The sequence below is a fragment of the Pongo pygmaeus genome, chromosome 20 (assembly GCF_028885625.2).
Source record: "Pongo pygmaeus isolate AG05252 chromosome 20, NHGRI_mPonPyg2-v2.0_pri, whole genome shotgun sequence".
NCBI classification, from domain to species: Eukaryota; Metazoa; Chordata; class Mammalia; order Primates; family Hominidae; genus Pongo; species Pongo pygmaeus.
Window position 1 is genome coordinate 56,568,212 of NC_072393.2, and position 27,856 is coordinate 56,596,067.

At 57.0% G+C, this 27,856-nt stretch overlaps 1 protein-coding gene across 8 annotated transcripts; it reads left to right on the forward strand.

The window, feature by feature from the left end:
• Positions 1 to 47: 47 nt before the first annotated feature.
• On the forward strand, positions 48 to 27,732 carry EMC10 (ER membrane protein complex subunit 10). Of its 8 annotated transcripts, XR_010124952.1 has the most exons (11): positions 48 to 180; positions 1,435 to 1,507; positions 2,460 to 2,569; positions 3,614 to 3,718; positions 4,084 to 4,265; positions 4,391 to 4,484; positions 20,532 to 20,678; positions 21,235 to 21,296; positions 21,500 to 21,692; positions 22,514 to 22,622; positions 26,975 to 27,732. XR_010124952.1 is itself a non-coding variant. In XM_054464911.2 (8 exons), the coding sequence occupies exons 1-7, from the start codon at positions 67 to 69 to the stop codon at positions 5,713 to 5,715; spliced, it is 765 nt and encodes a 254-aa protein (XP_054320886.1). In that variant the 5' UTR covers positions 48 to 66; the 3' UTR covers positions 5,926 to 5,942. The 8 variants fall into 8 exon arrangements, 4 of the variants coding, with proteins under 4 accessions (XP_054320886.1, XP_054320888.1, XP_054320887.1 ...); XR_010124953.1 differs by lacking the exons at positions 22,514 to 22,622; positions 26,975 to 27,732 and having other exon boundaries at positions 20,530 to 20,678; positions 21,500 to 21,614; XR_010124954.1 differs by lacking the exons at positions 22,514 to 22,622; positions 26,975 to 27,732 and having other exon boundaries at positions 20,530 to 20,678; positions 21,240 to 21,296; positions 21,500 to 21,614.
• The last annotated feature ends 124 nt before the right edge of the window (positions 27,733 to 27,856 follow it).

A 27,856-nucleotide genomic window follows, 5' to 3' on the forward strand; every position in this document is an offset into this window, starting at 1 on the left:
TTTCTCCCGGCGTGCTCCGCGGCTCTTGGGTCACAGCCCTCCCTTCGCTGGTGGGAAGGATCCGAGATGGCGGCAGCCAGCGCTGGGGCAGCCCGGCTGCTCCTGCTCTTGCTGATGGCGGTAGCAGCGCCCAGTCGAGCCCGGGGCAGCGGTTGCCGGGCCGGGACTGGTGCGCGAGGGGTGAGTGCTCTTTAGCTGTGCATAGCGGGCGCGGTCTACAGATGTCGCGGGTCTTGGGTCTTTAGGTGGGTTACAGGCGGAAGGAGGCTGCGCAGGGCTGAGAGGGAAGAGGTGGGAGAGCTCTGGAAAGCCAGGCCTCAGTCACGCACGCGCAGGAGGGGCCTCGCCACGGTTGCAGGGACTGGGAGGGAGAGCAAGCGCACCTGTTGGAAGGCTCTGGCTCGGGAATATGTATGAGGGGGCGGGGCTGGGGGTGTGGAATCTTGGAGAATCCGACGTCTGGGCGGTTGAAATGAAGGAGGCAAGGTGAAGCCGGGCGCGGTGGCCCGTCTGTCATCCCAACGCTTAGGGAGGCCGAGGCGGGAGGATTGCTCTAGGCCAGGAGTTCAAGACCAGCCTGGGCAACATAGCTAGCCCTGTCTCTACAAAAAATACTAAAAAAAAAAAAAATTAGGCCGGTCGCGGTGGCTCATGCTTGTAATCCCAGCACTTCGGGAAGCCGAGGCGGGCGGACCACTTGAAGTCAGGAGTTCAAGACCAGCCTGCTCAACATGGTGAAACCCCATCTCTACTAAAAATACAAAAATTAGCTGGGTGTGGTGGCAGGTGCCTGTAATTCCAACTACTCGGGAGGCCGAGGCAGGAGAATCGCTTGAACCCAGGAGGCAGAGGTTGCAGGGAGCTGAGATCACGCCACTGCACTCCAGCCTGGGCGACTGAGCGAGACCCTGTCTCAGAAAAGGAAAATAAGGCATGGGAGGGGACTCTTGAGGAAGAGACTTTTTGTCTCCTAAATATGCGTGAATATGCAAGTTTGGAGATTGGAGAAAAGGAAAGCATGAATCTTGAATGTACTTAATAGGGACTGAACTCAGGCTGCATCTTGGCTATTGGGCTGTCAGGTGATAAGGAGGCCATTTGAATATTAGCATGAAAAAGAAGCCTTGGGAGAGGGAAGGTGTCAATTAACTCGAGTATTTGTGGTGCAAGTCTCGGAAGTGACCTTGGGATAGTTGCTTTGGCAATGAGGTTAGGCATGTTTGTAGGGTCTGGTTTTCTGGGGGTGAGGGAGTCCAGAGTATGAATATTCATGAAATGGGTGGTTTCTAGTGAAATAAAGGCAAGCAGCAGTGATTAACTTGAAGATAAGGCTCCTCCCTCAGCCCACCAGTCTGTCTGTCCTGGGCTCTGTGGGTGACTACTATGCTGAGGGCTTGGGTGGTCCTCACCTGGGGCCTTCTGTGTCCTCTGCAGGCTGGGGTGGAAGGTCGAGAGGGCGAGGCCTGTGGCACGGTGGGGCTGCTGCTGGAGCACTCATTTGAGATCGGTGAGTCAGGCAACGTCCTCTCCTAGACACTTAACATTGGTGCCCTGAGAAGTCAAGACTTGGAGTCCGGGTGCCTCCCATCGTATGACATTTACTAACATCCATTTACTAACAGATTTGCCTCAAGTTGGGGGAAAGGGGGACATGAAAGAAGAGGAACACTGTCTTTAAATGCCCCCTTGCCTGTGAGACAAATCTTAGTTTTTAAAAGGTCAGCACAGCAGTAATAATTTCAGAGCGGCTTTCCTGATCAGTCGCCACGTGCCCAGCATTAGTGGTTCCACGCTTTGCAAGTATTAACTCAGATGTCCTCACAGCAGCCATGTGAGGTGGTAGGTATTCGTGTCAGCCCCTTTTTCCAGAAGAGGAAACGGGCTCAGAGTAGGCACCACACAAGGTCTCATCGTGAGTGAGTGGCAGAGCAGGGGCCAGCTTCAAACCCAAACTTAAATTGCCATGATGCAGGTGTCCAGGTTCCCAGAGCTGGACGTCAGTGCTGCCCAGAATGTAGTAATCGAGTCTGAGGCCCTGAACCTGAGGGCACAAACCCTGAAGCTGGTGCCCCTCTGCAGACCCTGGCATCTGCTCAGTGAACAGCTCCCCTGATTCTGACACGGCCAGGTAGTTGGGAATTCCTGAACTCCACAGCCTCCGTATTTTGCAGTTGGGGAAGCTGAGGCTCAGAGAGGTTGTGTGGCTATCCCTGGGTCACCTGGCGAGAGGCAGGATTTGGGAGCTGTGGGGTTCATGCATCTGCTACGGGTTGCCTTGTGAGGTGGAACATGGTGGAGGTGTCCCCACTTTGCAGATAGGAAAATGGGGGCCAAGATGGGGAGGGAACCTGGTCACTCGGGTGGAGGCCGGGCCAAAATTTGAAGCTGGACCTCCTGGCCCTGCCTGGGTTGAAGGGTGGGTGGGGGAGGGGGCGTCTCTGAACCCGAGCTCCTCACAGATGACAGTGCCAACTTCCGGAAGCGGGGCTCACTGCTCTGGAACCAGCAGGATGCTACCTTGTCCCTGTCACAGCGGCAGCTCAGCGAGGAGGAGCGGGGCCGACTCCGGGTGAGGTGGGGCACTCAGGGCTGGGTGTGGATGGGGATGGAGGGTTTCCAGCTGTCTCTTCAGCCACCTGCTGCTGGTCCCTGGCAGCCTTCCCTCCAGGCCCAGGTGGGCTCCCAGCACCACCTGCCACTCTCAGCCTCTGTCCTCGATGACTGCCCCTGGTGGAACGGCATTGCAGTTCGTCTTAGCGCCGCCGGGCACGATGTCCTGCGTCACGGCCTCTTCCCGCACTGCTCCCTCTGCCAGCAGACCCCCTTCCCCTGCAGGTTCACACAATCGGCTCCTCTTCTTTTCCAGATCAGCTGAGCTGTTTCATGACCACTTAGATGAGATTTGCTTGTGAGGAGAAAGCCTCAAAATAGCTATGGTTGGACAGGAGCTCACTTCTGTCGCCCTGTGTTGTGGCAGCCTCAAGGGCCCAGCTCAATCCTCCGTAGGGGTCATGCAGAGAGGCCCCAGGGCTCCAGGCAGCAGGATAGAGAGGGAGAAAGAGGGGCAGAAGGAGCAGCAGCATTTAGAGAAAGCTTGCAAAAGCTGGCACAGCCCACTTCCACCCATCAGCCAGATGTAGCTGTGAGGGAGGCTGGGGAGCGCAGGCTTGATTCTGGTGGCCACGCGGTAAGGTCTGCCTGAGCAGCCTTCCTGCATGGTGCCCACATGATTCTCTTGTCACAGCTGCCCCCAAACAGAATTTATTGTGCGTGTAACTGGTACGTCCAGGCGTAGGGTGGACGCCAGGTGTGGCTGGATCCAGGCACAGTGAAGGCGTCCTCAGGACCGACTCCATCGCTGGGCTGGGCTTTGCCCTCCTTGTGGTGGCTTCTCCCTTAGGTGGGGCGGTCCCAGCTGCTCCTGGCCTCACCCACCAGCCGGGCCACCCCAACAGGAAGAGTCCCGGGCCGACTCAGGTTGGCTAGCCTGGGGAATGTGGGCCGTGATGTGGATGGGGCTGGAGAGGGGCCTTCGCGGAGGCCTGGTGGGCATCACAGCCTGTCCAGGGCTGACACCATCCTTTTGACCAGCACCCTCTTCTCCCATCCCCAGGATGTGGCAGCCCTGAATGGCCTGTACCGGGTCCGGGTCCCAAGGCGACCTGGGGCCCTGGATGGCCCGGAAGCTGGTGGCTACGTCTCCTCCTTTGTCCCTGCGGTGAGTTGGTGTCGAGGATGAGCCCCCTTCTCCCTCGTCCTCCTCACCCCCTACCCTGGTCCTGCTTCCACCATTTGAACCCCTGTGTTTCTGGAGCCCGCAGAGGCCTGGGAGACTCAGACCTGGCCTTGCCCTCCAAGGCCTCCTGGTCTGGAGGTGTCGGTCCAGGTAGCGGGTGCTTTCATGGGGATAGCATTGTGAGGACTCCGGGGTGGGGGGCGGTTGAGCTTGGGCCTGAGGGTGATAGGGAGCCATGGGGAGATTTTGAAAAATGCTCCGGGGGGCCTGTGGTGGGGGCGGGGGGAGGTTAGGGTGGAGCCCAGGCAGCAGGCTCCCCACCTCCACTGACTCCACTCCCCCCACAGTGCTCCCTGGTGGAGTCGCACCTGTCGGACCAGCTGACCCTGCACGTGGATGTGGCCAGCAACGTGGTGGGTGTGTCGGTGGTGACGCATCCTGGGGGCTGCCGGGGCCATGAGGTAGAGGACGTGGACCTGGAGCTGTTCAACACCTCGGTGCAGCTGCAGCCACCCGCCACAGCCCCGGGGTGAGCCTGCCTCTGCTGCCTTCGCGGCGCCCTTGGTACCTGCCCCGGCCCTTCCTGGCGGCCTCAGGGTCTCCAGGTCCCTGGACTCCGGGCCTCACCCTTCTTCTTCTCTCCCCTTGCCCCAGCCCTGAGACGGCGGCCTTCATCGAGCGCCTGGAGATGGAACAGGCCCAGAAGGCCAAGAACCCCCAGGAGCAGAAGTCCTTCTTCGCCAAATACGTGAGTGGGGCTCCCCCGCCTCCCCTATTCCCTTCCTGACAGTCCTTGCGCCTGGCCAGGCCCTCCGTGCTCCCACCCAGACTGCCCTATGGTGCTCGGGCCTGCTCCTTGTTCTCCGGGCCTCCTGCGTGGGGGCCCCTCGTCCTCCGGGCCTCCTGCGTGGGGGCCCCTCGTCCTCTGGGCCTCCTGCGTGGGGGCCCCTCGTCCTCCGGGCCTCTGCGTGTCCTGGTACCTGGGCTGAGGCTTGTTTGGGCCCCTCATCCTCCGGGCCTCCTGCGTGTCCTGGTACCTGGGCTGAGGCTTGTTTGGGCCTCTCGTCCTCCGGGCCTCTGCGTGTCCTGGTACCTGGGCTGAGGCTTGTTTGGGCCCCTCGTCCTCCGGGCCTCTGTGTGTCCTGGTACCTGGGCCGAGGCTTGTTTGCAGGAAGAGGGTTTGGAGGTGTGGTCAGGGGAGGTCCGGCCAGCTCTCGGGCGCGGGGTCCTGGGGGAGGTCTTGGCCTGAGCTAGGTTGGAGCCGTGAGGCTGGAGAGGAAGGGAACAGTGGAGGTTTCAAAGGAACGAGGGAGGCTTGGAAAGGAGGGGCGAGCAGGTTCTCCAGGGGGTTGTACAGGAAGGAGAGAGGAGTGGGTCCAGGAGGGATGTGGCCCAGGGAGGGGCATTGGGGGCAGCAGGGTGCCTGGGAGGCCTCCTGGAGCTGAGGAGGGAGGGGCCTGTGCTGCCAGCAGCAGGTCTGAGTCCCGGGGGCTTGGAGGCTGAGGCGTGGGGTGGGGAGGCTGGGGACGGCCGGAGGAGGTGGCTTCCGCCCAGGCCTCTGGTCCCTTGAGTATGGAGACTGGTGTTAGGTTGTAGCACAGGAGCCCAGGCAGGCCGAGGCCAGCGAGGAGGTCTGCGTGGCCTGAGGCAGGCTAGGAGGATGCTGAGGCTGGGATGGCTGAGCCCTGCTGTGCTGAGCGCCCTGCCTGAGGGCCTCACCCGCTCTGCCTGGATAGTCCAACAGCTGTGCTGCGGGGAACTGAGGCCCAGAGGCTGAGCCCTTGCCTGCTGGGCCCTGCCCTGCTGCCCACTCGAGCGCCCTCCCGCTCCCTGCTGGCCCTCGGGCCCCACGGCTGCCCGCTGGCCCTGACCTGCGCTCCCTCCCTCCCCAGTGGCACATCATCCTGGGGGGGGCCGTGTTGCTCACAGCCCTGCGTCCTGCTGCGCCAGGGCCCGCGCCACCGCCGCAGGAGGCCTGAGTGAGGACCGAGACCCCTGCCCCTCCCTGCGCCCCACCGGCCCTCCCTGACCTGTAGTGACGTAGGGGACCTGGGCGCCCTCCCCTTACGCGGCCTCCCCTCATGCCGGGCCCCACCTTCCCCACCCTGGGTGGGTGATGCCCACACTCACCTCCTTCCCCTCTCTCTCTCTTTCTGTGTCTGTCTGTCCATCCTTCCGTCCGGCTGCAGTGGATGTACATCATTCCCGTCGTCCTGTTCCTCATGATGTCAGGAGCGCCGGACACCGGGGGCCAGGGTGGGGGTGGGGGTGGGGGTGGGGGTGGGGGTAGTGGCCGGTGAGGGCCCAGGCTGGTCAACGTCCCGTCTTGCACACCCAGGGGCCTCCCTTTCTGCTGGAGTCCCCTGTGTCCTCAGCCATCCCAAGAAGGGTTTGCTGGTCCCTCCTTTCCCCCCGTCTCATGAGGCCACCTGGGCCAGCCCCTTGTCCTCTGCCTTCCTGCTAGCAGAGGAGTGGCTGGACTGGGGCCTTTGGCACAGGAGCTGGTGTCTCCTGCGCCCGCCTCTGCCATGGCCCCATGCAGCCCCAGGGGCTTCCCCCCTGCCCATGGACTAGAGCCTGAGATCCTGGCCACTATGCCAGTTCTGACCTCACATCCCCCTACCCTGAGCCCATGCAGTCTGGGAACATGCCGCCTTCTCTCCAGCCTCTGTGCCTTTGTTCCAGGTGGTCTCACCCTCCTGTCCCTGGCTGGGCTAGGTGGTCCTGTCCAGGCTCCTGCAGCGCCCCCCTCACTTTGACACTGGACTAGGATGCAGCCTCCCTTCCGGGTTCCCTTGAGGGTACCCTGGGTCCCCTCATCAGGGGCAGAGGCATGAAAGAGTCAGGGCTGGATGGCCAGGGGCTTCTGGGCCCCACGCCTAGCGCAGCCCCTGGGGTCATGGTTTGACATTTGTCTGCCTGGTGCAAACAAGGAATCCTTGCCTTTAGGGTGACAGGGCCTCCACAGGCCTCCAGACTTGAAGGAAAAGGTTTAAGATAAAAAAGAAAACAAAACCAACATTTAGTGGAGTCAAAGCCCAGACACTATAAACAGAACCCCCTCCACCGACCCCGCTGCCCAGCATCCTACCTGGACTGCGGTGCTACGAGGGCCTGCGGGCCTTTGCTGTGTGCCGCCCTCCCTGTAAGTCTATTTAAAAACATCGACGATACATTGAAATGTGTGAACGTTTTGAAAAGCTACAGCTTCCAGCAGCCAAAAGCAACTGTTGTTTTGGCAAGACGGTCCTGATGTAAAGGCTTGATTGAAATTCACTGCTCACTTGATAACGTTATTCAGAAACCCAAGGAATGGCTGTCCCCATCCTCATGGCTGTGTGAGGCTCAGCTGTGTCGTGTGGCAGTTTATTAAACTGTCCCCCAAATCGACACGCAGCTAGCCTCCTGCATTGTGTGGTTATAAATAGCACCCTAGTGAATGCTGTCGTCCAGTCTCTCCTGGGTGTGGTTTGAATGATCTCGGGATGCATGACTAAAATGGAATTACGATGGCAGATCGGAAACGCGCTTATGAACAAGTGATGGTTCACGTGAGTCGACTGTCAAGACCAGGTGGTGCACCGTGGGAAGTTGCCTTCCCTCCCATCACTTCTTTTTGTTTTTGAGACAAGGTCTTTCTCTGTCACCCAAGCTGGAGTGCAGTGGTGGTACCTTGACTCACTGCGACTTCCACCTCTCAGGCTCAGCGGTTCTCCCACCTCAGCCTCCTGAGTAGCTGGGATTTCAGGCGTGCACCACCACGCCCAGCTAGTTTTTGTATTTTTTGTAGAGACAGGGTTTCACCATATTGCCCAGGCTGGTCTTGAACTGCTGGACTCGAGTGATCCACCTGCCTCGGCCTCCCAAAGTGCTGGGATTACAGGCGTGAGCCACCGCGCCTGGCCTATTTTTGGTAATTTTAATAAAGAAGATAGTCTTAGCATTGCTGACTTCTGTTTCTTTCTCCACCTGCAGGAGATAGCTTATGCTTTTTCTGTCTTCATTCCATGTGAATCCTGCTTCACTCTTTTCCTAGATGATTCCCGAAATATTTACTAATGCTTTTTTTTTTTTTTTTTGGAGGCAGGGTCTCGCTCTTGTCACCCAGGCTGGAGTGCAATGGCACGATCTCAGCTCACTGCAACCTCCGCTTCCTGGGTTTAAGTGATTCTTCTGCTTCAGCCTCCCAAATAGCGGGGATTGCAGGCGCCCACCAACACACCTGGATAATTTTTGTATTTTTAGTAGAGACAGGGTTTCACCATGATGGCCAGGCTGGTCTTGAACTCATGACCTCAGGTGATCTACCTGCCTCAGCTTCCCAAAGTGCTGGGATTACAGGCATGAGCCACTGTGCCAGGCCTACTGATGCTTTTTGGGAAGTGTTCACAACTCGGAGTCCTGGTCCCTGTGTCTGATCTGCAGATGCCTTCTACCCCGGCACTGGGGGACATATTTTTCCTGGGTTGAACATTGGGATCTTTATAAGCCTGATTATGTCCTTTCCCTCTAAGACTCAGTTGCTTTCAGGCTGGCAGGGTTACTCTGTGGGATATTCCAGGAAATGCCTGAGCTCCTTCTGGCTCCCCTAGGGTTCTGTTCTTATTAAACTTTTCTTCCTGGTCTTGCCAGTCCCTGGGGAACCCACTCACTATTTTATTTTACTGACGGGGGTATCCAGGGATGAAGTATGAAACTCAAAAGATAGAGTAGGTTGGCCAGGCATAGTGATTCATGCCTGTAGTCCCAGCTGTTTGGGAGGCTGAGACAGGAGGATCGCTTGAGCCCCGGAGTTCGATGCTTTCCTGAGCTGTGATTGAACCACTGCACTCCGGCCTGGGTGACAGAGGGAGACCCTGTCTCCAGAATAGACAAAAGATGCAGTGGGATCCACGTTGAGAAACCGTATGCTCACCCTGGGCTCCAGCACCCACTTCCCCTCCCTGGAGGCAGCCTGAGTTTTCTGTCCCCTGGTATTCTGCAGATACTGTCCACAGAAACAAGCAGATGCACATGTCAGCAGTTTTGCAAGTGTTGCTCTTTTTCCCCACCTTCTTTTGACACAGCTGGGGCAGTTTCCATCTCTGGTATAAGGTGCCATCTTATTCCATCTCTGGTGTAAGAGTGTGTTGCTGGATTTGAGTTGTTTTAAGCAGCACTGCAGGAATCCCCCGTTGTGCTGCATCATTTTGCACACGTGTGTGTCTGTGGAAGACGTGGCCCAGTGGGGCCCCACCTTGCTGGGGGACAGGGATGTGTGTGTGATGGTGGTGCATGCTGTCCCCTTGCTACTGCAGGTGTCTGCCCCACCCCTTCACCCTGGAGGTTCCAGACAGCCCCTCTTCACCAGCGATTCCCCAACTCATCTCCAGCTCAGATCCCACCCCTGATCTCCAGACTCATGGCCCCATCTGCCTCCTGGGCTCCTTCCCCGGGATGTGCCTCAGGGGCCACTAAAGGAGCCAGGGCCTCCCACCTGCCCGGGTGCTCCTCCAGGGATCTTTGTTCCAGTGAGTGGTGCCACTACCTGCCCAACCTCATGGACCAGAACACTGCCCTGTCCCAATCACGTTCCCCTATGCACCACCATACCTACCCCTACAGTTCTTCCTGGCCTCATCCCTTCACCTCTGTCTCCATGGCCTTGGTCCCAGCTCAAGCCTCCTACTCTGCCACCTGGACCATCAGCCCAGCGTCCTCTTTGGCCTCCCAGCCCCCAGCACCCCCCTCAGTCCATCTCCCTAATGGAGGGCTTCCTGACACTAGAGCTGACCTCACTACTCCCCTGCTCACAGCCCTCCCTGTGGCCCCTCACCTCCCGCAGGATAAAGTCCCAACCCATCCTTCTGTGTCTCCTCCTCTCTGTCTCCACTCTCCTGACCCTAACTCAACTGTCATTCTCTGCCTTCTGGACCCTCATCCCAGCCTCGTGACTTCTGGTCTAAGATGTGAGAGCACCTGGCAAGGTAAATGCTCCAGGAGGGGTTGCTCCCTCCCATTTCCTGCCACCAGAAAATGTTATTGGCTCCGTGGCATTGAGAAAGCTTCCCTCTTCCCAGCCTAGGGTTTCATGTGGGCATTTAGGTGCTCCCAGTACATAGTTGCATGGCAAACAATCCTAAAATATGCAAGACTACATTTAGTATTTTGTAAAATTCTTTACTAACCCCAAATTGTCTATTGGAAACTATAGGCTCCTTTTTTTTGGTGGGTGGGGGGCAGGTGTGTTTGTGGGATGGAGTTTCACTTGTCACCCAGGCTGGAGTGCAGTGGCTCAATTTTGGCTCACTGCAACCTCCACCTCCCAGGTTCAAGCAATTCTCTTGCCTCAGCCTCCTGAGTAGCTGGGATTACAGCGGTGTGCCACCACACCCAGCCAATTTTTGTATTTTTAGTAGAGACCGGGTTTCACCATGTTGGCCAGGCTGGTCTTGAACTCCTGAGCTCAAGCGATCCACCTGCCTCAGTCTCCTAAAGTGTTGGGATTACAGGTGTGAGCCACCGCCCCTGACCTCTGTAGGCTTCTTTAACCCATCAGAGAGACTCCTTGGTAAGGATTAGGGGCTAGTTACTGGTGCCTCTTCAGCTGTCAGTCCATCCTCCTTTGTTTGTACCCACCTTCCAGTCAGCAAGGCACAACAATGTTGTTACAAAGGAAACAAACTCAATTTGGCCCATTTTCTGGAAATGCAGTCTCCCAAACAGGTTTGTGTGAACCAATATTCCATTTTCCTTTGTTTCCCATGTGCAGTCCCAGTTGCATTTCCATGGGAGCCGATCCACCCACTCATAGAATGACTTGAAAATGTGTGAAGTTCAGAAGTTTCATACCAAGAAGTTTGCTGAGTATGATGTTTATATATTGATTAGGAGTAAAAATGTTCATTTTTACAAAATATTACAACTTCTCCCTCTCCCCTCTTTCCACCCAGTATCCACTGTTCCTCCCCCAGGCATTCTGGTCACTGTTCCTTTTTGTTGGGATCATTCTTGGTGTCTCATACAGCTGGGTTGCAGCTCCGTTCTTTGCCAGGAGGTGGTGATAGAGGATTCCACGCACTCAGAATGTCTCAGGCCGGCGCCTGTGGCTTTTCTCAATGGAGGGAAGTGTCCTGCAGGGGGCGCCGTTGGTCCTTCAGGCAAGGTCGGGTTCCCTGGAAGTCTCTGTCTTAGCAGTTGCTGGTCTTCAGAAACATTGGGCACCGATTTTCTCATCTCTGAAATGGAATTCAAGTGAGGTCCCCTCAGTGCTGAGGTGCTTCATGTTGTCAGAGGAGGAATTGGGGAGGGAGCAGAATGGAGCAGAAAGGCGTCATCCCCTGCTCACTGAGCTCAGATAGGAGGCCAGGGATCAGCAGATTCAGGAGCCCATTCCTGGCCAACCCCAGGGGACCCACCCAGTCCTGTCCCTGCTCCTTACATGCTGTGTGTCTTTAGGCAAGTTGCTTCCTGTCTCTGAGTATCTTCTTTGTTTCCGCCTTCCTGGGCCTAGGGCAGGCCTGATTCCTCCAGGCAGTGTCCAGAGTTCCGGACAGATGGAAAAGAAAGAGAGAATAGGTGTCACAAAGGTCCATCCACTCCTGGGCCTCAGGCTTGGGGGCCCTGCTCAGGGCTAGCCTGTTTGGGTCTCAGTATGAACTCCTGCCTCCTGCTCAGGACCTGGGAGCAGGCAAGGCAGGAACAGGAGAGGGAGGCAAAGGCCCACCAGGCAGGGATGCAGGGGCCACCTGGAGACGGAGGAGATGGGCTCCTGGGAGGGAGGCCAGTGGGAGTGAGAGCTCAGAGGAGAGAGAGGGAGAGAGAGCCAGGAGAGGAGACAGGTCCAGAGAGGAGGGAAAGGAAAGGACAGGGCAGAGACAGAGGAACAAGAGAGAGGGAAGGAAGAGAGACCCAAGGGGGAGAGACAGGGAAGGAAGAGGGAGGTGAGCAGAGGAAGAGGCAGATTCAGAGGAGAGAAAAGAGGTGGAAATCAAACAGGAGAAAGGGGGAGGAAAGGAGGGAGGAGAGAGTGCAGGAAAAAAGCAGGAGGAAAGAGCCAGACGCGGTGGCTCACGCCTGTAATCCCAGCACTTTGGGAGGCCGAGGCAGGCAGATCACGAGGTCAGGAGATCGAGACCATCCTGGCTAACATGGTGAAAACCTGTCTCTACTAAAAATACAAAAAAACAAAAAAAAAAAACAAAAACTGGGCGTAGTGGCGGGCGCCTGTAGTCCCAGCTACTCGGGAGGCTGAGGCAGGAGAATGGTGTGAACCCGGGAGGCAGAGCTTGCAGTGAGCCGAGATCGTGCCACTGCACTCCAGCCTGGGCGACAGAGTGAGACTCCGTCTCAAAAAAATAAAAAAAGAAAGAAAGGATGGCCAAAGCGGGGGGGGAGAGACGAAGAGGGAGAAAGAAGGAAACAGAGTAGGGGGTCAGAAGTGGAAAGAGAAGAAAAAAACAAGGGCAAAGGAAGATGAGGGGGTGAAAAAAGGGACAGGAAGGAAGAGAGGGAGAGGATGAGTGCCATGGCTGGTGAGCTCGGAGAAGAGGGAGGCAGAGAAACTGGTGAAGGAGGGAGCGTCCTAGGGAGAAGCGGGTAGGGGAGAGGGGCCGACTGCCCAGGGAGAGGGAGGGATGGAGGAGCGGGGAGCTCCAGCCAGAGAAGAAGAAAGAGAGAAAGGAGAGAGCCAGGAACTGGGAAGGAAAAGAGAGCTAGGAGACCGTGAGACGGAAAGAGAAGAGGGTGTAGAGAGAGGAATAGTGGCTGGGAGGAGAGAAAGGGGATGGAGAGAGGAGGAGGGAGGAGCACAGAGGGAGAGGAGAGGAAACGGCCAGAGAATCTGCTAGAAGGGAGAGAAGAGAGAGAAGAGCCAGACGGGGAGACCAGAAGTGAGAAAAAGGAGGGTGGCCGCAGAGAGGACAACGAGGAAAAGAGAACAGGAAGAGGGGAAAAGAGAACAGGAAGAGGGGAAAAGAGAAGAAATGGGAGAGGGAAGAAGGGTGGGAGAGAAAACGGAACAGAGAGGGGGCAGAGACAGCGGACTGGACCGAGAGGGAGACGGAGCGGTGCGGAGGGGGAGACAGAAAGAGGGAGGGAAGGAGGGTAGGAGAGGGCTGGAGATAGGGGAAAAGAGAAAAGGAGGGTAGGAGAGGGCTGGAGAGAGGAGGGAAGTTAAGAAGGGAAGGAGAGAGACAGACATTAGGGAAGAAGGAAAGGAGAAAGGAAAAAATACAAAAAAGGGCAGAGAGAAAAGAACAGGCCGGGCATGGTGCCTCGCACCTGTGGTCCCAGCACTTTGAGAGGCTGAGGCAGGAGGATCACTGGAGCCTGGGAGGTGGAGGCTGCACTACTGCACTCCAGCGGGTGAGTGAGCTAGAAAAAAAGAGCAGAAAGGAAAGAAGAGGTGCATGAGTGTGGAAGAGCAATATGGAGAGAAAGAAGGGAGAGAGGATTGGAAGTAGTAGGGGACAGAGGACCATACCGCTCCAGCTGAGGAGGGGGCACCCCTAAGACAGCGTCAGCCCAGAGACTGGGACAGGAAGCAGGAATGTGAAGCAGAGGTTAGGAGCCAGTGCGAGGCAGGGAGAGGGCCAGGTAGCTGGGAGGCAGGGGTGTCGTGGGCACAGCCCAGGCTACTGCAGGGACAGGCTGCCAGACCCGGTGGGTCCAGGTTGGGAACTCGGCCATGCAGCAGAAACGTTCCCTCACAGAGACATTCCCTGCCTCAACAGGGCGCGGCCACCCTGGGGCCATCTCTGTGACCCAGGGAGAGAAAGGACAACGAATGGGACTAGACAAGGATGGGGAGTAATGGAGCAGCTGTGGAAGGTGCGGCAGAGAAGGGCCCAGGAGAAAGGAGGAAGGGAAGGAGCTGGGAGGGCGGGAGAACAGGAGACAGAATAGGACAGAGACAGCTGCCCGGAAGGATGGGAGAACAGAAAGGGAGGAAACGCCGAGCACTGACCTGGGGGATGAGAGTAAAGAGAAGTGAAGAGGGATTGGAAGGGAACTGGAGAATGAGAGAAGCAAAGGCGGGGTGCGTGTAGGAGGGCGGGAGAGCCAATGACAAGACAGAAAAGGCACAGAAAGCAAAGCAAGACTGGACTCCTCATCCGGTAACACTGCGTCAGGTCATCGCTCTCCCACCCTGCCCCCACCCCCATAACTGAAAACAAGTAGGAACCTAGATAAAATATTCTTAACCATTTTTTTTTGAGACGGAATCTTGCTGTGTTGCCCAGGCTAGAGTGCAGTGGCGCGATCTCGGCTCACTGCAAACTCCGCCTCCCGGGTTTAAGTGATTCTGCTGCCTCAGCCTCCCGAGTAGCTGGGATTACAGGGGCCTGCCATCACGCCTGCTAATTTTTGTATTTTTTAGTAGAGACGGGGTTTCACCATTTTGGCTAGGCTGGTCTCGAACTCCTGACCTCATGATCCGCCCACCTCGGCCTCCCAAAGTGCTGGGATTACAGGCGTTGAGCCACCGTGGCCGGCCGTTAAAAGCATCAAGCTACATACAAGACCATAAGGAAGCTGTGGGTCAACGCGGAGGGACGTGGGAACCCATCCCGGTGAAGCGGCAGCCTCACGTCCTTTCTCCCAGGGATCTGTTGGTCGGAGACATCTGGACTTTCATGTGGACAGCCTGGGTGACAGGGGGACCCAGGGCCCTCACCTGGGCTACCTGGGGTGGGTAGACCCTCCACTGTGCCAAGGTGCAGCCTGGGCTCAGAGGAACATGCCCTCCGCCTAGTCCCTGACATCCTTTTTACATCCAACACGCAGAGCAGGGGCGCGAGCGAGCAGGCAAGCAGGGAAGGGAAAGACAATGAGCAAGAGCCAGCGGGACGGTGGGGCGGATGGCAGAGGCTTCGCTGCTGGAAAATCAGACGCAGACTACGAAACGCCTGTGCTCGCTATGTTAATAATAAAAGGCGAAAAACCAGGCTCATTGATACACTGATATTAACCAGAACAGAGTACTGTGGGAGACAGGTGAGGAAGAAAGCAGAAGAGGGAAGGCTAAGTTTCCTGCCGTCCACTTTGTGACCTCCTGCATGATGGCGCGTCCTTCCAAGTCAGGGGGTAACGTCCCTGTGGCCCAGATAACGAGCTGCAGACGGACGGGAATGTACAACTGTGGAGACATGCGAGCTTATGGTCCCAGGACCTGGCAGGACATGAAACGAGTTTCTTAAAGGGTGAGACAGATTGCAGGACCAGTCGTCCCGATCGTCCAAGGCAGGATAAAAATATCCCAGCACGCGGAGGAGCCCTCCCTGCCCAGTCTCCTCCGAGGGGCCTCGGGGCCTCTGCAGCTGCAGCTGTTGCAGTCATCAAGAAGACGGGGATGCGGGAGGGGGACAGGGACCGGGAGGCGAGGGGATGGCGGGAGTCGGGGGTGGGGTTGGGCGGGGTGGGGAGGGGTGGGGAGAAGGCTGTCAGCACCAGGCTCAGACGAGCCGGTGGGAGCAGAGACGAGGAGAGGGAAGGGTCAAGGACAATGACTGGCAGAGAAACTGGAAAGGAAGGAGCGGGCATGGAGAGGCGGAGCTGGGAAGGACTTGGGGGACCAGAGGCGAGGGGAGAGAGAGCTTGTGGGGTGAGGGAGAAAACAGAGAGGAAAGAGCGAGGAGAACAAAATACCAAGAAGGTCAGGAAAGAGCCAGTGAAGGTGAGGATGGAAAGGAAACAGGAGAGCCCCATGGAGTGGAGGATGGGAGAAATAGAGTGTGTGTCAGAGACAGAGAGAGGGAGAGAGAGATGGCGAGAGACAAGGAGAGAGAAAGAGACAGAGACATTGAGAGAAACAGAGATAGCGAGAGAGTGAGAGAAAGACAGGGAGACAGCAAGAGGGAGACCGAGAGAGAAAGAGTGAGAGACAGAGAGAGAGAAAGAGTGAGAGACAGACAGCGAGAGACAGACAGCGAGAGAGAGACAATGAGACAAAGCAAGAGACAGAGAGAGACAGTGAGAGAAACAGAGACAAAATGATGGCAAGAGAGAGCGAGCGAGACAGCGAGAGACACAGACTGATGGCAAGAGAGAGCGAGCGAGGCAGAGCGAGAGACACAGAGACTGATGGCAAGAGAGAGCGAGCGAGGCAGAGCGAGAGACACAGAGACTGATGGCAAGAGAGAGCGAGCGAGGCAGAGCGAGAGAGACAGAGACAGCAAGAGATGGGAGAGACGGAGAGAGAGAGACAGAGACAGCAAGAGATGGGAGAGACGGAGAGAGAGAGACAGAGACAGCAAGAGATGGGAGAGACGGAGAGAGAGAGACAGAGACAGCAAGAGATGGGAGAGACGGAGAGAGAGAGAGAGACAGCAAGAGATGGGAGAGACGGAGAGAGAGAGACAGAGACAGCAAGAGATGGGAGAGACGGAGAGAGAGAGAGAGACAGAGACTGAGAAAATGAGACAGAGACAGCAAGAGATGGGAGAGACGGAGAGAGAGAGACAGAGACAGCAAGAGATGGGAGAGACGGAGAGAGAGAGAGACAGAGACAGCAAGAGATGGGAGAGACGGAGAGAGAGAGACAGAGACAGCAAGAGATGGGAGAGACGGAGAGAGAGAGAGACAGAGACAGCAAGAGATGGGAGAGACGGAGAGAGAGAGAGACAGCAAGAGATGGGAGAGACGGAGAGAGAGAGAGAGACAGCAAGAGATGGGAGAGACGGAGAGAGAGACAGAGACAGCAAGAGATGGGAGAGACGGAGAGAGAGAGAGAGACAGCAAGAGATGGGAGAGACGGAGAGAGAGAGACAGAGACAGCAAGAGATGGGAGAGACGGAGAGAGAGAGAGACAGAGACTGAGAAAATGAGACAGAGACAGCAAGAGATGGGAGAGACGGAGAGAGAGAGAGACAGAGACAGCAAGAGATGGGAGAGACGGAGAGAGAGAGACAGAGACAGCAAGAGATGGGAGAGATGGAGAGAGAGAGAGAGAGACAGCAAGAGATGGGAGAGACGGAGAGAGAGAGACAGAGACAGCAAGAGATGGGAGAGACGGAGAGAGAGAGACAGAGACAGCAAGAGATGGGAGAGACGGAGAGAGAGAGAGACAGAGACAGCAAGAGATGGGAGAGACGGAGAGAGAGAGACAGAGACAGCAAGAGATGGGAGAGACGGAGAGAGAGAGAGACAGAGACAGCAAGAGATGGGAGAGACGGAGAGAGAGAGAGAGACAGCAAGAGATGGGAGAGACGGAGAGAGAGAGACAGAGACAGCAAGAGATGGGAGAGACGGAGAGAGAGAGAGACAGAGACAGCAAGAGATGGGAGAGACGGAGAGAGAGAGAGAGAGACAGCAAGAGATGGGAGAGACGGAGAGAGAGAGACAGAGACAGCAAGAGATGGGAGAGACGGAGAGAGAGAGAGAAGCCACCAGGAGCATGCGGAGGGAGCCAGGTGGAACTCACTGAAGGCGCAGGGAGAGGAAGGGGAGGCAGGAGGGAGAGGAAAGAGGAGAGGTAAATCCAAGGGACAGAAACTGGAGGCAAAGGAGGCGGAGGAGGGAGGCAGACCAAGGACACAGGCCCCACCCGCAGTGCTGCCCCTTGTTCCCGGCCCCCTTGTCTCCTGACACAGTCCAGCCCTGTGGACGTGCACAGTGAGACCGGGGCCCCATCAGCGCCTCTTCTGGGGGTCGGGTACAGATGATGAGGAAATGACAGGGCGGGGATGTGAGGGAGGACCCAGCGCAGGGGAAGGAGAGAGGACAGAGGACAGTGGGGGTTGGCAGTCTGGAGGACAAGGGAGAAGATTCCAGAAAGGCTGAGAGACACAAGGTGGACAATCAGGAAAAGGTGGGGCCGGGTGGAAGCGTGTGGAGGACTGGCATATCGCCCAAGGGAGGAGCAGCGTATGCGAGACCTAGACAGGAGGAAACACTGAGGATCCAGCCAAAGAGAGGACACGCAGGGACAGGAACAGCCTGTGTGTGTGTGTGTTATGGAGAGAGGGGAGGAGGAGGGGGAAAGAGGAGGAGGGAGAGGAAGGAGGAGGAGGAGAAGGAAGGAGGAGGAAGAGGAAAGAGGAGGAAGAGGGAGGAGGAGGGAGGAGGAAGAGGGAGGAGGAGGGAGGAGGAAAAGGAAAGAGGGCGAGGAGGAGGAAAGGAGGAAGGAGGAGGGAGTAAGAGGAAGGAGAAGGAAAGATGGAGGAGGAAAGAGGAGGAGGTGAAGGGAGTAAGAGGGAGGAGGAGGAAGGAGGAAAGGGGGAGGGAGGAGGAGGAAGAGGAGGAGAAAGGAGAGGGAGGAAGGAGGAGGTTAAGGGAGTAAGAGGGAGGAGGAGGAAGGAGGAAAGGGGGAGGGAGGAGGAGGAAGAGGAGGAGAAAGGAGAGGGAGGAAGGAGGAGGAGAAGGGAGGAAGGAGGAGGCGGAAGAGGAGGAGAAAGGAGGAGAGAGGAAGGAGGAGGAGGAGGAAGAGGAAGGAGGAGAAGGGAGGATGGGGAAGAGGAGGAGAAAGGAGGAGGAGAGGGAGGAAAGAGGAAGGAGGAGGAAAGAGGAGGAGGAGGGAGGAGGAGGAGAGTAAGAGGGAGAAGGAGGGAGGAGGAGGAAGAAAGGAAGAAAGGAAGGAGGGGAAGAGGAGGAGAGGGAGGAAGGAGGAGGAAAGAGGAGAGGGAGGAAGGAGGAGGAAAGAGGAGAGGGAGGAGGAAGGAGGAAGAAGGAGGAGGAAAGAGGAGAGGGAGGAGGAAGGAGGAAGAAGGAGGAGGAAAGAGGAGGAAGAGGGAGGAGGAGGAAGAAGGAAGAGGATGAAAGAGGAGGGAGGAGGAGGAAGGAGGAGAGGGAAAGAGGAGAAGGAAGGACCTGGAGGAAGGGGCAGGAGGAGGAAAGACAGGGAGGAGGAAAGGAGGAGAGAGGAGGAAGGAGGAGGAGAGGAGGAGGAAGGAGGAGGGGGAAGAGGAGAAGGAAGGAGATGGAGGAGGAAGGAGGAGGGGGAGGAGAAAGGAGGAAAAGGAAGGAGAAGGGGGAAAGAGGAGGAGGAAGGAGGTGGGGGAAGGAGGAAGAAAGAGGAAGAAGAAGGGGGGAGGAAGGAGGAGGAAGAGGAGGGAGGAGGAGGGAGGAGGAAGGAGGAGGATGGAGGAGGAGGGGTAGTTTCAGGAAGAATAATGAAAAGAAAGAAGAGGTGATCAAGAAGGTGGGAGTGAAGGACGCTTGCTGGCATGTAGTGGGAGGGAAATTAGTGTATGGAGGAAAGTGTGTGGCAAAGAGAAGTTGGGGCTGGGCGCAGTAATCACGCCTGCAATCCCAGCATTTTGGGAGGCCGAGGCAGGTGGATCATTTGAGGTCAGGAGTTCGAGACCAGCCTGGCCAACATAGCAAGACCCCATTTCTACTAAAAATACAAAAATTAGCGAGGCATGGTGGCGGGTGCCTATAATCCCAGCACTTTGGGAGGCTGAGGCAGGAGAATCACTTGCACCGGGGAGGTGGAAGTTGCAGTGAGCCGAGATCGCTCCATTGCACTGCAGCCTGGGCAACCGAGTGAGTCCCCATCTCAAAAAAAAAAAAAAAAAAAAGGAATTTGGGGGCATGCAGAGACAGGAACAGTGGGAGAAGGGGTGGGGGGAGAGATTCAGAGAATGGGAGAGAGGAGAGGGCGAGAGACAGAGGAAGGGGGTCCCAGAGGAGAGGTAGGAGAAACGGGGAGGGGCAAATCCTCTTTCCCACCCGAGCCTCAGTTTCCTCATCTGCTCCCTCAGGTGGTGAGGAGTCCAGGGACCACCCGCCAAGTGTCTGCAGGGCAGAGAGGCCTGAGGAGGGGAGAAGGAGGTGGAGGAAGGAGGCTCGGGCTTGAATCCAGTGTGGTGACTGGCGGCAGAAGCATCCCCTCTGTGGGCACGGGCTGCCTCTCAGGCTCAGATTCTAGAGTGTTCCTTCCTAGAGTCCCTCCAGGCCTCCTTCAGCTTCCCCCACCCCAACCTGACCTGGGAGGGAGTGGCCATTGTCATCCACATATTTTTTCCAAGGGAGAAGTCAGGCTGCAGCCCACATCCTCCTTCCTCCTCCTCTTTGCTGCAGCCCCGCGGGGTGTAGCTGGCCGCCCCTTCTAGGGCTGTGGCGGCTGAGACTCCTGGGGGAAACCTAAACCCCTTCCATGTGGAAGGTTTGGAGCTTCCACCGCTGAGAAGGAAGAAAAAGGGAGTCGGTGGAGTGGAAGGGGCAGAGGGAAAGGAGGGTCTAAAGAGAGTCTCCTGGTACACAGTCGGCGCTCAATTGGTGCCCTTCCCCTTTCCTAGGGGAGAGCACAGAGAGCAGGAAGGCAGAGAGAGAAAGGGAAAGGGGGAATCGAGGGTGAGAAGGGGAGGCCGTATCTATAAAAAGCCTGGCACACAGTCGGTGCTCAATAACTGCCCATTCCCTTCAGGACCACATGAAAAAGGAGAAGAAACTCCCGCAGAGGAAAAGCAGAAGGAGAGGCAGCCTAAAGAGAGGGACATGGGGCCAGGCGCGGTGGCTCACGTGCCTGTGTAATCCCAGCACTTTGGGAGGCCTAGGCGGGCAGATTGCCTGAGCTCAGGAGTTCGAGACCAGCCTGGGCAACACGGTGAAACCCCGTCTCTACTAAAATACAAAAAATTAGCCGAGCATGTTGGTGGGTGCCTGTAATACCAGCTACTCGGGAGGCTGAGACAGGAGAATCGCTTGAACCCGGGAGGCGGAGGTTGCAGTGAGCTCAGATTGCCCCACTGCACTCCAGCCTGGGCGACAGAGCAAGACTCCATCTCAAAAAAAAAAAAAAAAAGAGGCACTGGTGGAAAGTGTGAAGCAGACCAGTAGGTGTTTGTTAAGTGTTATTTCTTTTCCCCAAGAGACAGGAGAAAGTAAAGAAGAAGTGAGGAGAGGAGGAGGAGGAGGAGGAAGAGGAGAAGGAGAAGAGGAAGAAGAGAGGAGGAGGAGGAGGAGGAAACTCCAGCAGAGAGAATAGAAGAGACTGTTGTGTGCGAAGGAGACAATATATGTAAAGTGACTAATACACAGTGCCTAATAAATGCCCATTCTCCTCCCTGGAAGCAAGCACAGAGAAAGCAGCCAGGAGGAAGGGAGCAAGCAGAGAGAAGGAGAAAAGGAGAGAAGGGAGAACAGAGCCTGTGAGGCAAGCAGACAGTGTAGATGAAGGGGCAGCATACAGCAGGCACTCAATACATGCCTATTTCCTCCCTCAGGAAAGAGCTGGCAGGGCAGAGAGGAGGGGGAGAAGCTGGAGAAGAGAAGGAGGCAGGGAGAAGAGAGGAAATGAGAACAAGTGCGCTGGTGAGGTGGGCACACAGGAGACACTCAATAAATGCACATTGTCTTCCTTGGAGGAGCAAGAGAACAAGACAGAAACGAAGGCACAGACAGGAACGAGAGGAAAAGGTGTTGGCCCAGGAGGCCTCCGTGGGGGCGGAGGAGCAGAGGGAGGAGGGATCAGTGAGAGGAGTGTGGCAGAGGAGAGGATACGCAGGGAGGGGGCATTGCAGCTAAACCATGGGGCACACAGGAGGCACTCAATAAACACCTGTACCCTTCCCCAGAAAAGGACCCGGAGAACAGCAAGGGGATAAGCTGGCAGAGCAAGAGGGGCAGCAAGAAAGAGGTAAGAGGAGATGAGGGATGTTAATTGCCTGGCATACAGTAGGTGCCCCATAATTGCTTTTTTTTTGTCCCCAAGAAAGAGCCAATGGAACAGAAAGAGGTTAGAGATAAGGGAAGAAGGTGAAGTGAAGGGTTAGGGGAGAATAAGAAAACTGTCTGGCACACAACAGGTGCTCAATAAATGCCCATTTTCTTCCCTGGCAGACAGCAGAAAGAAGCAGAGACTGGTGGAGTCAGTGGAGACTGAAGGGCAGGAGGAGAGTAGAGAAAGGACATAATTGCTTGCATACCAGAAGTGCTCAATAAATGTAGTCCTTGCCTTGGAAGAGGGCAGAGAGCTCAGAAACACAAGGAGACGACAGAAGAGGGACCGAGGAGGAAGAGAGTGAGGACAGAGGTATGTAAGGTGTTTAGTACACAGTAAGTGCTCAAAATGTGTCCGCTCCCTCTGCCAGGAGAGAGCAGAAAGTCAGAAAGGAGAGGAAACCAATAGAGAGGAAAGAAAGGGGCCAGGCGCCGTGGCTCATGTCTGTAATCCTAGCACTTTGAGAGGCAGAGGTGGGAGGATCGCTTGAACCCAAGAGTTTAAGACCAGCCTGGCCAACGTAGAGAGACCCTGTCTCTACAAAAAATACAAAAATTAGGCTGGGTGTGGTGGCTCACTCCTGTAATCCCAGCACTTTGGGAGCCAAGGTGGGTGGCTCACCTGAGGTCAGGAGTTGAAGACCAGCCTGACCAACATGGTGAAATCCCGTCTCTACTAAAAATACTTAAAAATTATCCAGGCGTGGTGGTGGGTGCCTGTAATCCCAGCTACTCAGGAGGCAGAGGCAGGAGAATCGCTTGAACCCAGGAGTTGGAGGTTGCAGTGAGCCGAGATCACGTCATTGCACTCCAGCCTGGGCGGCAAGAGCAAAACTCCATCTCAAATAATAATAATAATAATACAAAAATTATCCAGGCATGGTGGTGCGTGGAGTTCCAGCTACTTGGGAGGCTGGGGTGGGAGGATCACTTGAGCCCAGGAAGTCGAGGCTGCAGTAAGCTGCAGTTGTATGCGCTCCAACCTGGGCGACAGAGTGAGACCCTGTCCCAGAAAGAAAAAAAGAAAGAAAGGAATGGGGGTGGGGGGAGGAAAGAATGTAGTGAGAGAGGAGCCACATTCCTCAACTCCTCGGCGCATAGTAGATGCTCAGTAGATGCCCGTTTCCTTCCCAGGAGAGACCAAGCAAATCAGAAAGAGAAAGGAACTGGGGCAGAAGGGACAGGAAAGCAAGAAGGATGGAAAGTGCAGACGCGGTTAGGAGAATTGCCTGCCAAGCATCAGGTGCTTAATAATTGCCCATTTCTTCCATGGAAGGAGCCAGAGGCACAGGAGGAACAAGTAGAGGGCGCCGAGGACGGCACACCCGAGGCGGGAGGCGGGGTGTGTGAGGAGAGGCGAGGAGGTATTTTGGGTGCATACAGCAGGTACTCCATAAATGCCTGTCGCCTTCCCCAGGCAGAGCAGAGAAAGCAGGCTGGGAGTAGGTGGAGACCCCAGGAAGGGAGGCCCGGGGAGAAGGAGAGTCTGAGGATGGAGGCTGTGGGCCAGGCCCGCAGGAGGTGCACCTTCCCCAACCCAGCAGCCGCTGTGGCCACCGTCCCCTGTGGTCCAGCCCACAGGCCTCCCCAGCTGGCCGGCTCCTCCGGAGCCCTGACAAGGGCCCATTGTCCTGGGCCTGGCACCGCCTGGCCTGGCCTGGCCGGGAGGGGGAGGGGAGGCTGCCCAGCCATGCCCGGCTCTTGTCCCCTGTGTCTGTTTGTGTGTATTGGAGTGGGGGGCGCTGTCTGATCTCTCTGTCTCTGTGTCTCCCCGTCTCTCATGTGCTGTGTCTCCGTGACCTGCCGTCTCTCTCATTTCTGAGCTTATGGCCCCCATCTTGTCTCTGTCTCGCTTTGTCTCTTTCTCTGTCTCTCTCCGTGCCTGTCTCTGGTTCTCTCTCTGCATCCATCTCTGTCTCTGGGAGGGAGGAGCCCCCACCCCCAGCTTCAGAATTCCCACCCCCTACACCCAGGATCAGGGCTGGGGGCCGAGCTGAGAGGCAGAGGAGTGAGGAAGGAAAGAAGGAGGCGCAGAAGGGAGAGAGGTGAGGACAGAAACAGCTTTATTCAGCAGGGACCGCAGAGGCCCCGGAGGGCTTTGTCCAGGGAGCTGGGGAGAGAGGAGGAGTCAGAGAGGAGAGACAGACAGAGACAGAGAGAAGTGGGGGGAGAGACAGAAGCAGAGAGAAGTGGGGGAGAGACAGAGACAGAGAGAAATGGGGGGAGAGACAGAGACAGAGAGAAATGGGGGGAGAGACAGGCAGAGAGAAATGGGGGGAGAGACAGAGACAGAGAGAAATGGGGGGAGAGACAGGCAGAGAGAAATGGGGGGAGAGACAGAGGCAGAGAGAAGTGGGGGGAGAGACAGAGGCAGAGAGAAGTGGGGGAGAGACAGAGACAGAAATGGGGGGAGAGACAGGCAGAGAGAAGTGGGGGGAGAGACAGAGGCAGAGAGAAGTGGGGGAGAGACAGAGATAGAAGTGGGGGAGAGGCAGAGACAGAGAGAAATGAGGACAGAGAAAGAGAAGTGGAGGAGAGACAGAGAGAAGTGGGGGAGAGGCAGAGATAGAAGTGGGGGAGAGGCAGAGACAGAGAGAAATGAGGACAGAGAAAGAGAAGTGGAGGAGAGACAGAGAGAAGTGGGGGAGAGGCAGAGACAGAGAAGTGGGGGAGAGACAGAGATAGAAGTGGGGGAGGCAGAGACAGAGAAGTGGGGGAGAGACAGAAAGAGAAATGGGGGACAGACAGAAAGAAATGGGGGAGAGACAGAGAGAAGTGGGGGAGAGACAGAGATAGAAGTGGGGGAGAAACAGAGACAGAGAAAAGTGCGGGAGAGTCAGAGAAGTGGGGGAGAGGCAGAGATAGAAATGAGATGAGAGATAGAGACAGAGAAGTGGGGGAGAAGCAGAGAAAGAAGTGGGGGAGAGGCAGAGACAGAAGATGGGGGAGAGACAGAGATAGAGAGAAGGAGACACAGAGAAAGAGACACAGAGATACAAAGGCAGGGAGAGACAGACAGAGATGGGGAGAAAAGGGAGAGTAAGAAAGAGAAACGGGGTGCTGAGGGAGACTGAGAGAAAGTTGGGGGGAGGAGGCAGAGACATAGAGAAGAGGTGAGAGGAAGAGACAGATGAGACAGATGGAGAGACAGAGAGAAACAGATGGGGAAGGAGGAGAGATGGAGAGAACGACAGGGAGAATGAGAGAGAGACAGAGAGAGGAAGGGAGATGAGGCAGGAGAGAAGGAGATAAAGAGAACTGGGGAGAGGGACACAGAAAGATGGATGGGGAGAGAGACAGAGACAGGGAGAAAGAGAAGGAGAGAGAGACGGAGAGAGAGAGGAGAGAGGGAGACAGCAGGAGAGAGAGGGAGAAAGAGAGAGATGGGGAGAGAGGGAGACGGAGAGAGAGAGGGAGAGAGAGACAGAGACAGGGAGAGAGAGATGGAGAGAGAGAGAGAGACAGAGGGAGGCAGAGGGAGAGAGAGACACACAGAGGGAGAGAGAGACAGAGGGAGAGAGAGACAGAGGGAGACAGGGAGAGAGAAAGACAGAGAGAGAGACAGAGGGAGGCAGAGGGAGAGAGAGACACACAGAGGGAGAGAGAGACAGAGGGAGAGAGAGACAGAGGGAGAGAGGGAGAAAGAGAGAGGGAGAGAGAGACAGAGGGAGAGAGAGACAGAGGGAGAGAGAGACAGAGGGAGAGAGAGACAGAGGGAGATGGAGAGAGAGACAGGGAGAGAGAGACGGAGAGAGAGACAGAGGGAGAGAGAGACAGAGGGAGAGAGAGACAGGGAGAGAGGGAGAGAGACAGAGGGAGAGAGAGACAGAGGGAGAGAGAGACAGAGGGAGAGAGAGAGAGACGGAGAGAGAGACAGGGAGAGAGGGAGACAGAGAGACAGAGGGAGAGAGAGACAGAGGGAGACAGCGGGAGAAGACGCGCGGAGCCTTGCGGCAGGAGGTCGAGGAAGGAACAGCCCCTCTCACCTGGCGTCGGTGGCAGCTGAACCCTGGGCCCGACCGTGCGATTTAAGGGGTGCCCTGGGGGTGAGACTGCCCCCCCACCCAACTGCCTTATCTGGCCAGACCCAGCTCTGTGAGCTAAATCGGGCAGCAGCTGTCACCACCAGGGGGTGCGGGACAGCTGTCTCCCTCCCTCCGCACCTGCCCTGCACCTGCCTCGTGACCGCAGCCCCTCCCTCTCCCCTTCTGCAGCCGGGGGGTGTGGAGAGGCCGCTGGCATCTGCACGGGGTGCCCCAGCCCCCTCAGCTCTGGGACGGGCCTGGCTGGGTGCCCTGGGGCAAGCGGCAGCCCTCTGAGTCCTGAGGCGCTCCCCTGGGAAGAGCGGTCCCAGCGGATGGGGGCACAGGCGCTCTGCACTGTGAGGGGCAGACAGTAAGTGCTTAGTTGATGGGATGACCTGGTCTGCCGTGCCTGCTCTCACCTGCCAGAATGTGGGGGTTGGGGCAGGAGGGAGTGGGAGCAGGAGGAGGTCAGCCGGCCCCTCTCCCCCCACCCCCGGCACCCCCAGCTCCTCCTCCCTGGGCTCCTCGCTCTGGACCTTATTTGGCCATAGCCCAGGACGCACCTGGGGGCCACAGCCCCGCCTGCCACTCAGGCCCAAGAATAGCAACACTCAGGCCCCCGCCAGTCTGTCTGGGACCTGCGATGGGACAGGCGACAGGCACAGGGTGGCAGGGAGGGGCCCAGGGGCACCGAGAGAAGGGGAGAGACGCAGACAGAGGGGAGAGACAGCGAGTTGAGGAGAGACCGAGAGACCGTGGGAGAGACAGAGAGACAGGGTCAAAGAGACAGAGAGGGGTGGAGAGAAATGCCCAGCAAGAGAGATAGAGAAGGGAGGCTGAGACAGGCGAAGCGAGAGACAGAGGGAGACACAGAGACAGAGGGGGCTTAGCCAGGGGCCTGGAGCCAGACACCCAGACGGGGCAGAGAGCGAGACCCACACCAGCAGAGGCACGGGGAGCCTGGCGGGCGGGCAGGAGGTGCAGAGGTCTGGGTGGGATGGGGCCAGAGCCCTCCGGGAGTCAGGGTGTCTGCATCCCCCAGCAGCTTCCCCTCCGGTGCTGTCTGGCTTTTAACTTTACGACCTGCCCTTTGACCTTGGGAAAACTTGCAAACCAGAACCTGGTCCATGCGCAGCCAGGGCTTTTGTGAGCGAGTCCTGCGGGGCATCAGCTCCACCTTGCCTTGGGTGTCATGGGCAGCTCGTGGGCTGCCTGGATGAACTGCCTGCCTGGGCGCACGGGCCTGTAGCTCCAGGAGGGGACACACCCCAAGCCGGGGACCCCTTGCCTCCCTGTGCCTGAGTCCCCCACTTCTGCAGGTACCTAACGGGGATCCCCAGGTTCAGCTAGGCCCCTGGGCACCTTCCACTCATTCCTGCCTCCTCACCTCCCACGGCCCACCAGCCTCAGACCCTCCTCTCTGTCGCCCTCAGGGGCCTGGCTCAAGCCCTGCCTCTCCCCTCCCAGCCTCCTCCTGGGCCTCCTGGCCTCTGGTTCCCCCTCCCTTCTGTGCCTGCAGCCCCAGAGGGGTCTCTGCACCCAGAGCTGACCTGCCCTTCCCTTCTCGCAGCTCCCAGGCTGCCTCGCAGGTCCCGCCTGGTTGGGTTCCTGGCCGGGACCCACCCTCCTCCTTCATCACCTCCTCAAATAACTCTGGCGATAAACAGCCGTCGTGTTCCAGGTCTCATCCGGGATGACTTCCAATTCTGGAGTGCCCTCCCCTGCCCCACCAGCCTCTGCAGAGCCCTCCTCAGCCTTCCGTGGCCAGCCTTGTCTCGGGGCCATTTTATGTGACTTGCTTGTCCCGGGGTCCCTTCTCTGTCCTCTGGTCCCTGCAGTGCTCCGTGGGAACCCCGTAAAAGCCCCCACTGCTGGGACAGGAACTCTTGGTGTCCCCTTGGGTCTCCCCACAGGGTGGGAGCTGGGAGGGTGGGCCGACTCTTCCCGTCAGCACAGGCGTCCCTCTTCCGCTGTGGGGACCCTTGCGATGACCCAGGGCCCACCGGGGGATCCAGGACACTCTCTCTGTCTCAATCCCACTCGCAACCTCACTCCCCCTTGGCCGAGTAACACAACATATTCACAGGCTCCAGGGATTAGGACAGGGCATCTTTTAATTTTATTTATTTTAATTAATTTTTTTTTTTTTGAGATGGAGTTTCACTCTTGTTGCTGAGGCTGGAGTTCAATGGCGCGATCTCAGTTCACTGCAACCTCTGCCTCCCGGGTTCAAGCAATTCTCCTGCCTCAGCCTCTCGAGTAGCTGGGATTACAGGCGTGTGTCACCACGCCCGGCTAATTTTTGTAATTTTAGTAGAGACGGGGTTTTTACCATGTTGGCCAGGATGGTCTCGATCTCTTTACCTCGTGATCCACCCACCTCAGCCTCCCAAAGTGCTGGGATTATAAGTGTGAGCCACTGCACCTGGCCTAATTTTTTTTTTGTTTGTTT

Excerpts from the sequence above, each read along its gene's own strand:
- EMC10 (XM_054464910.2), top strand. The coding sequence starts at position 67 with ATGGCGGCAGCCAGCGCTGGGGCAGCCCGGCTGCTCCTGCTCTTGCTG. Across the intron at positions 181-1,434 it reads CCGGGACTGGTGCGCGAGGG|GCTGGGGTGGAAGGTCGAGA; the intron begins GTGAGTGCTCTT and ends TGTCCTCTGCAG. Across the intron at positions 1,508-2,459 it reads GGAGCACTCATTTGAGATCG|ATGACAGTGCCAACTTCCGG; the intron begins GTGAGTCAGGCA and ends AGCTCCTCACAG.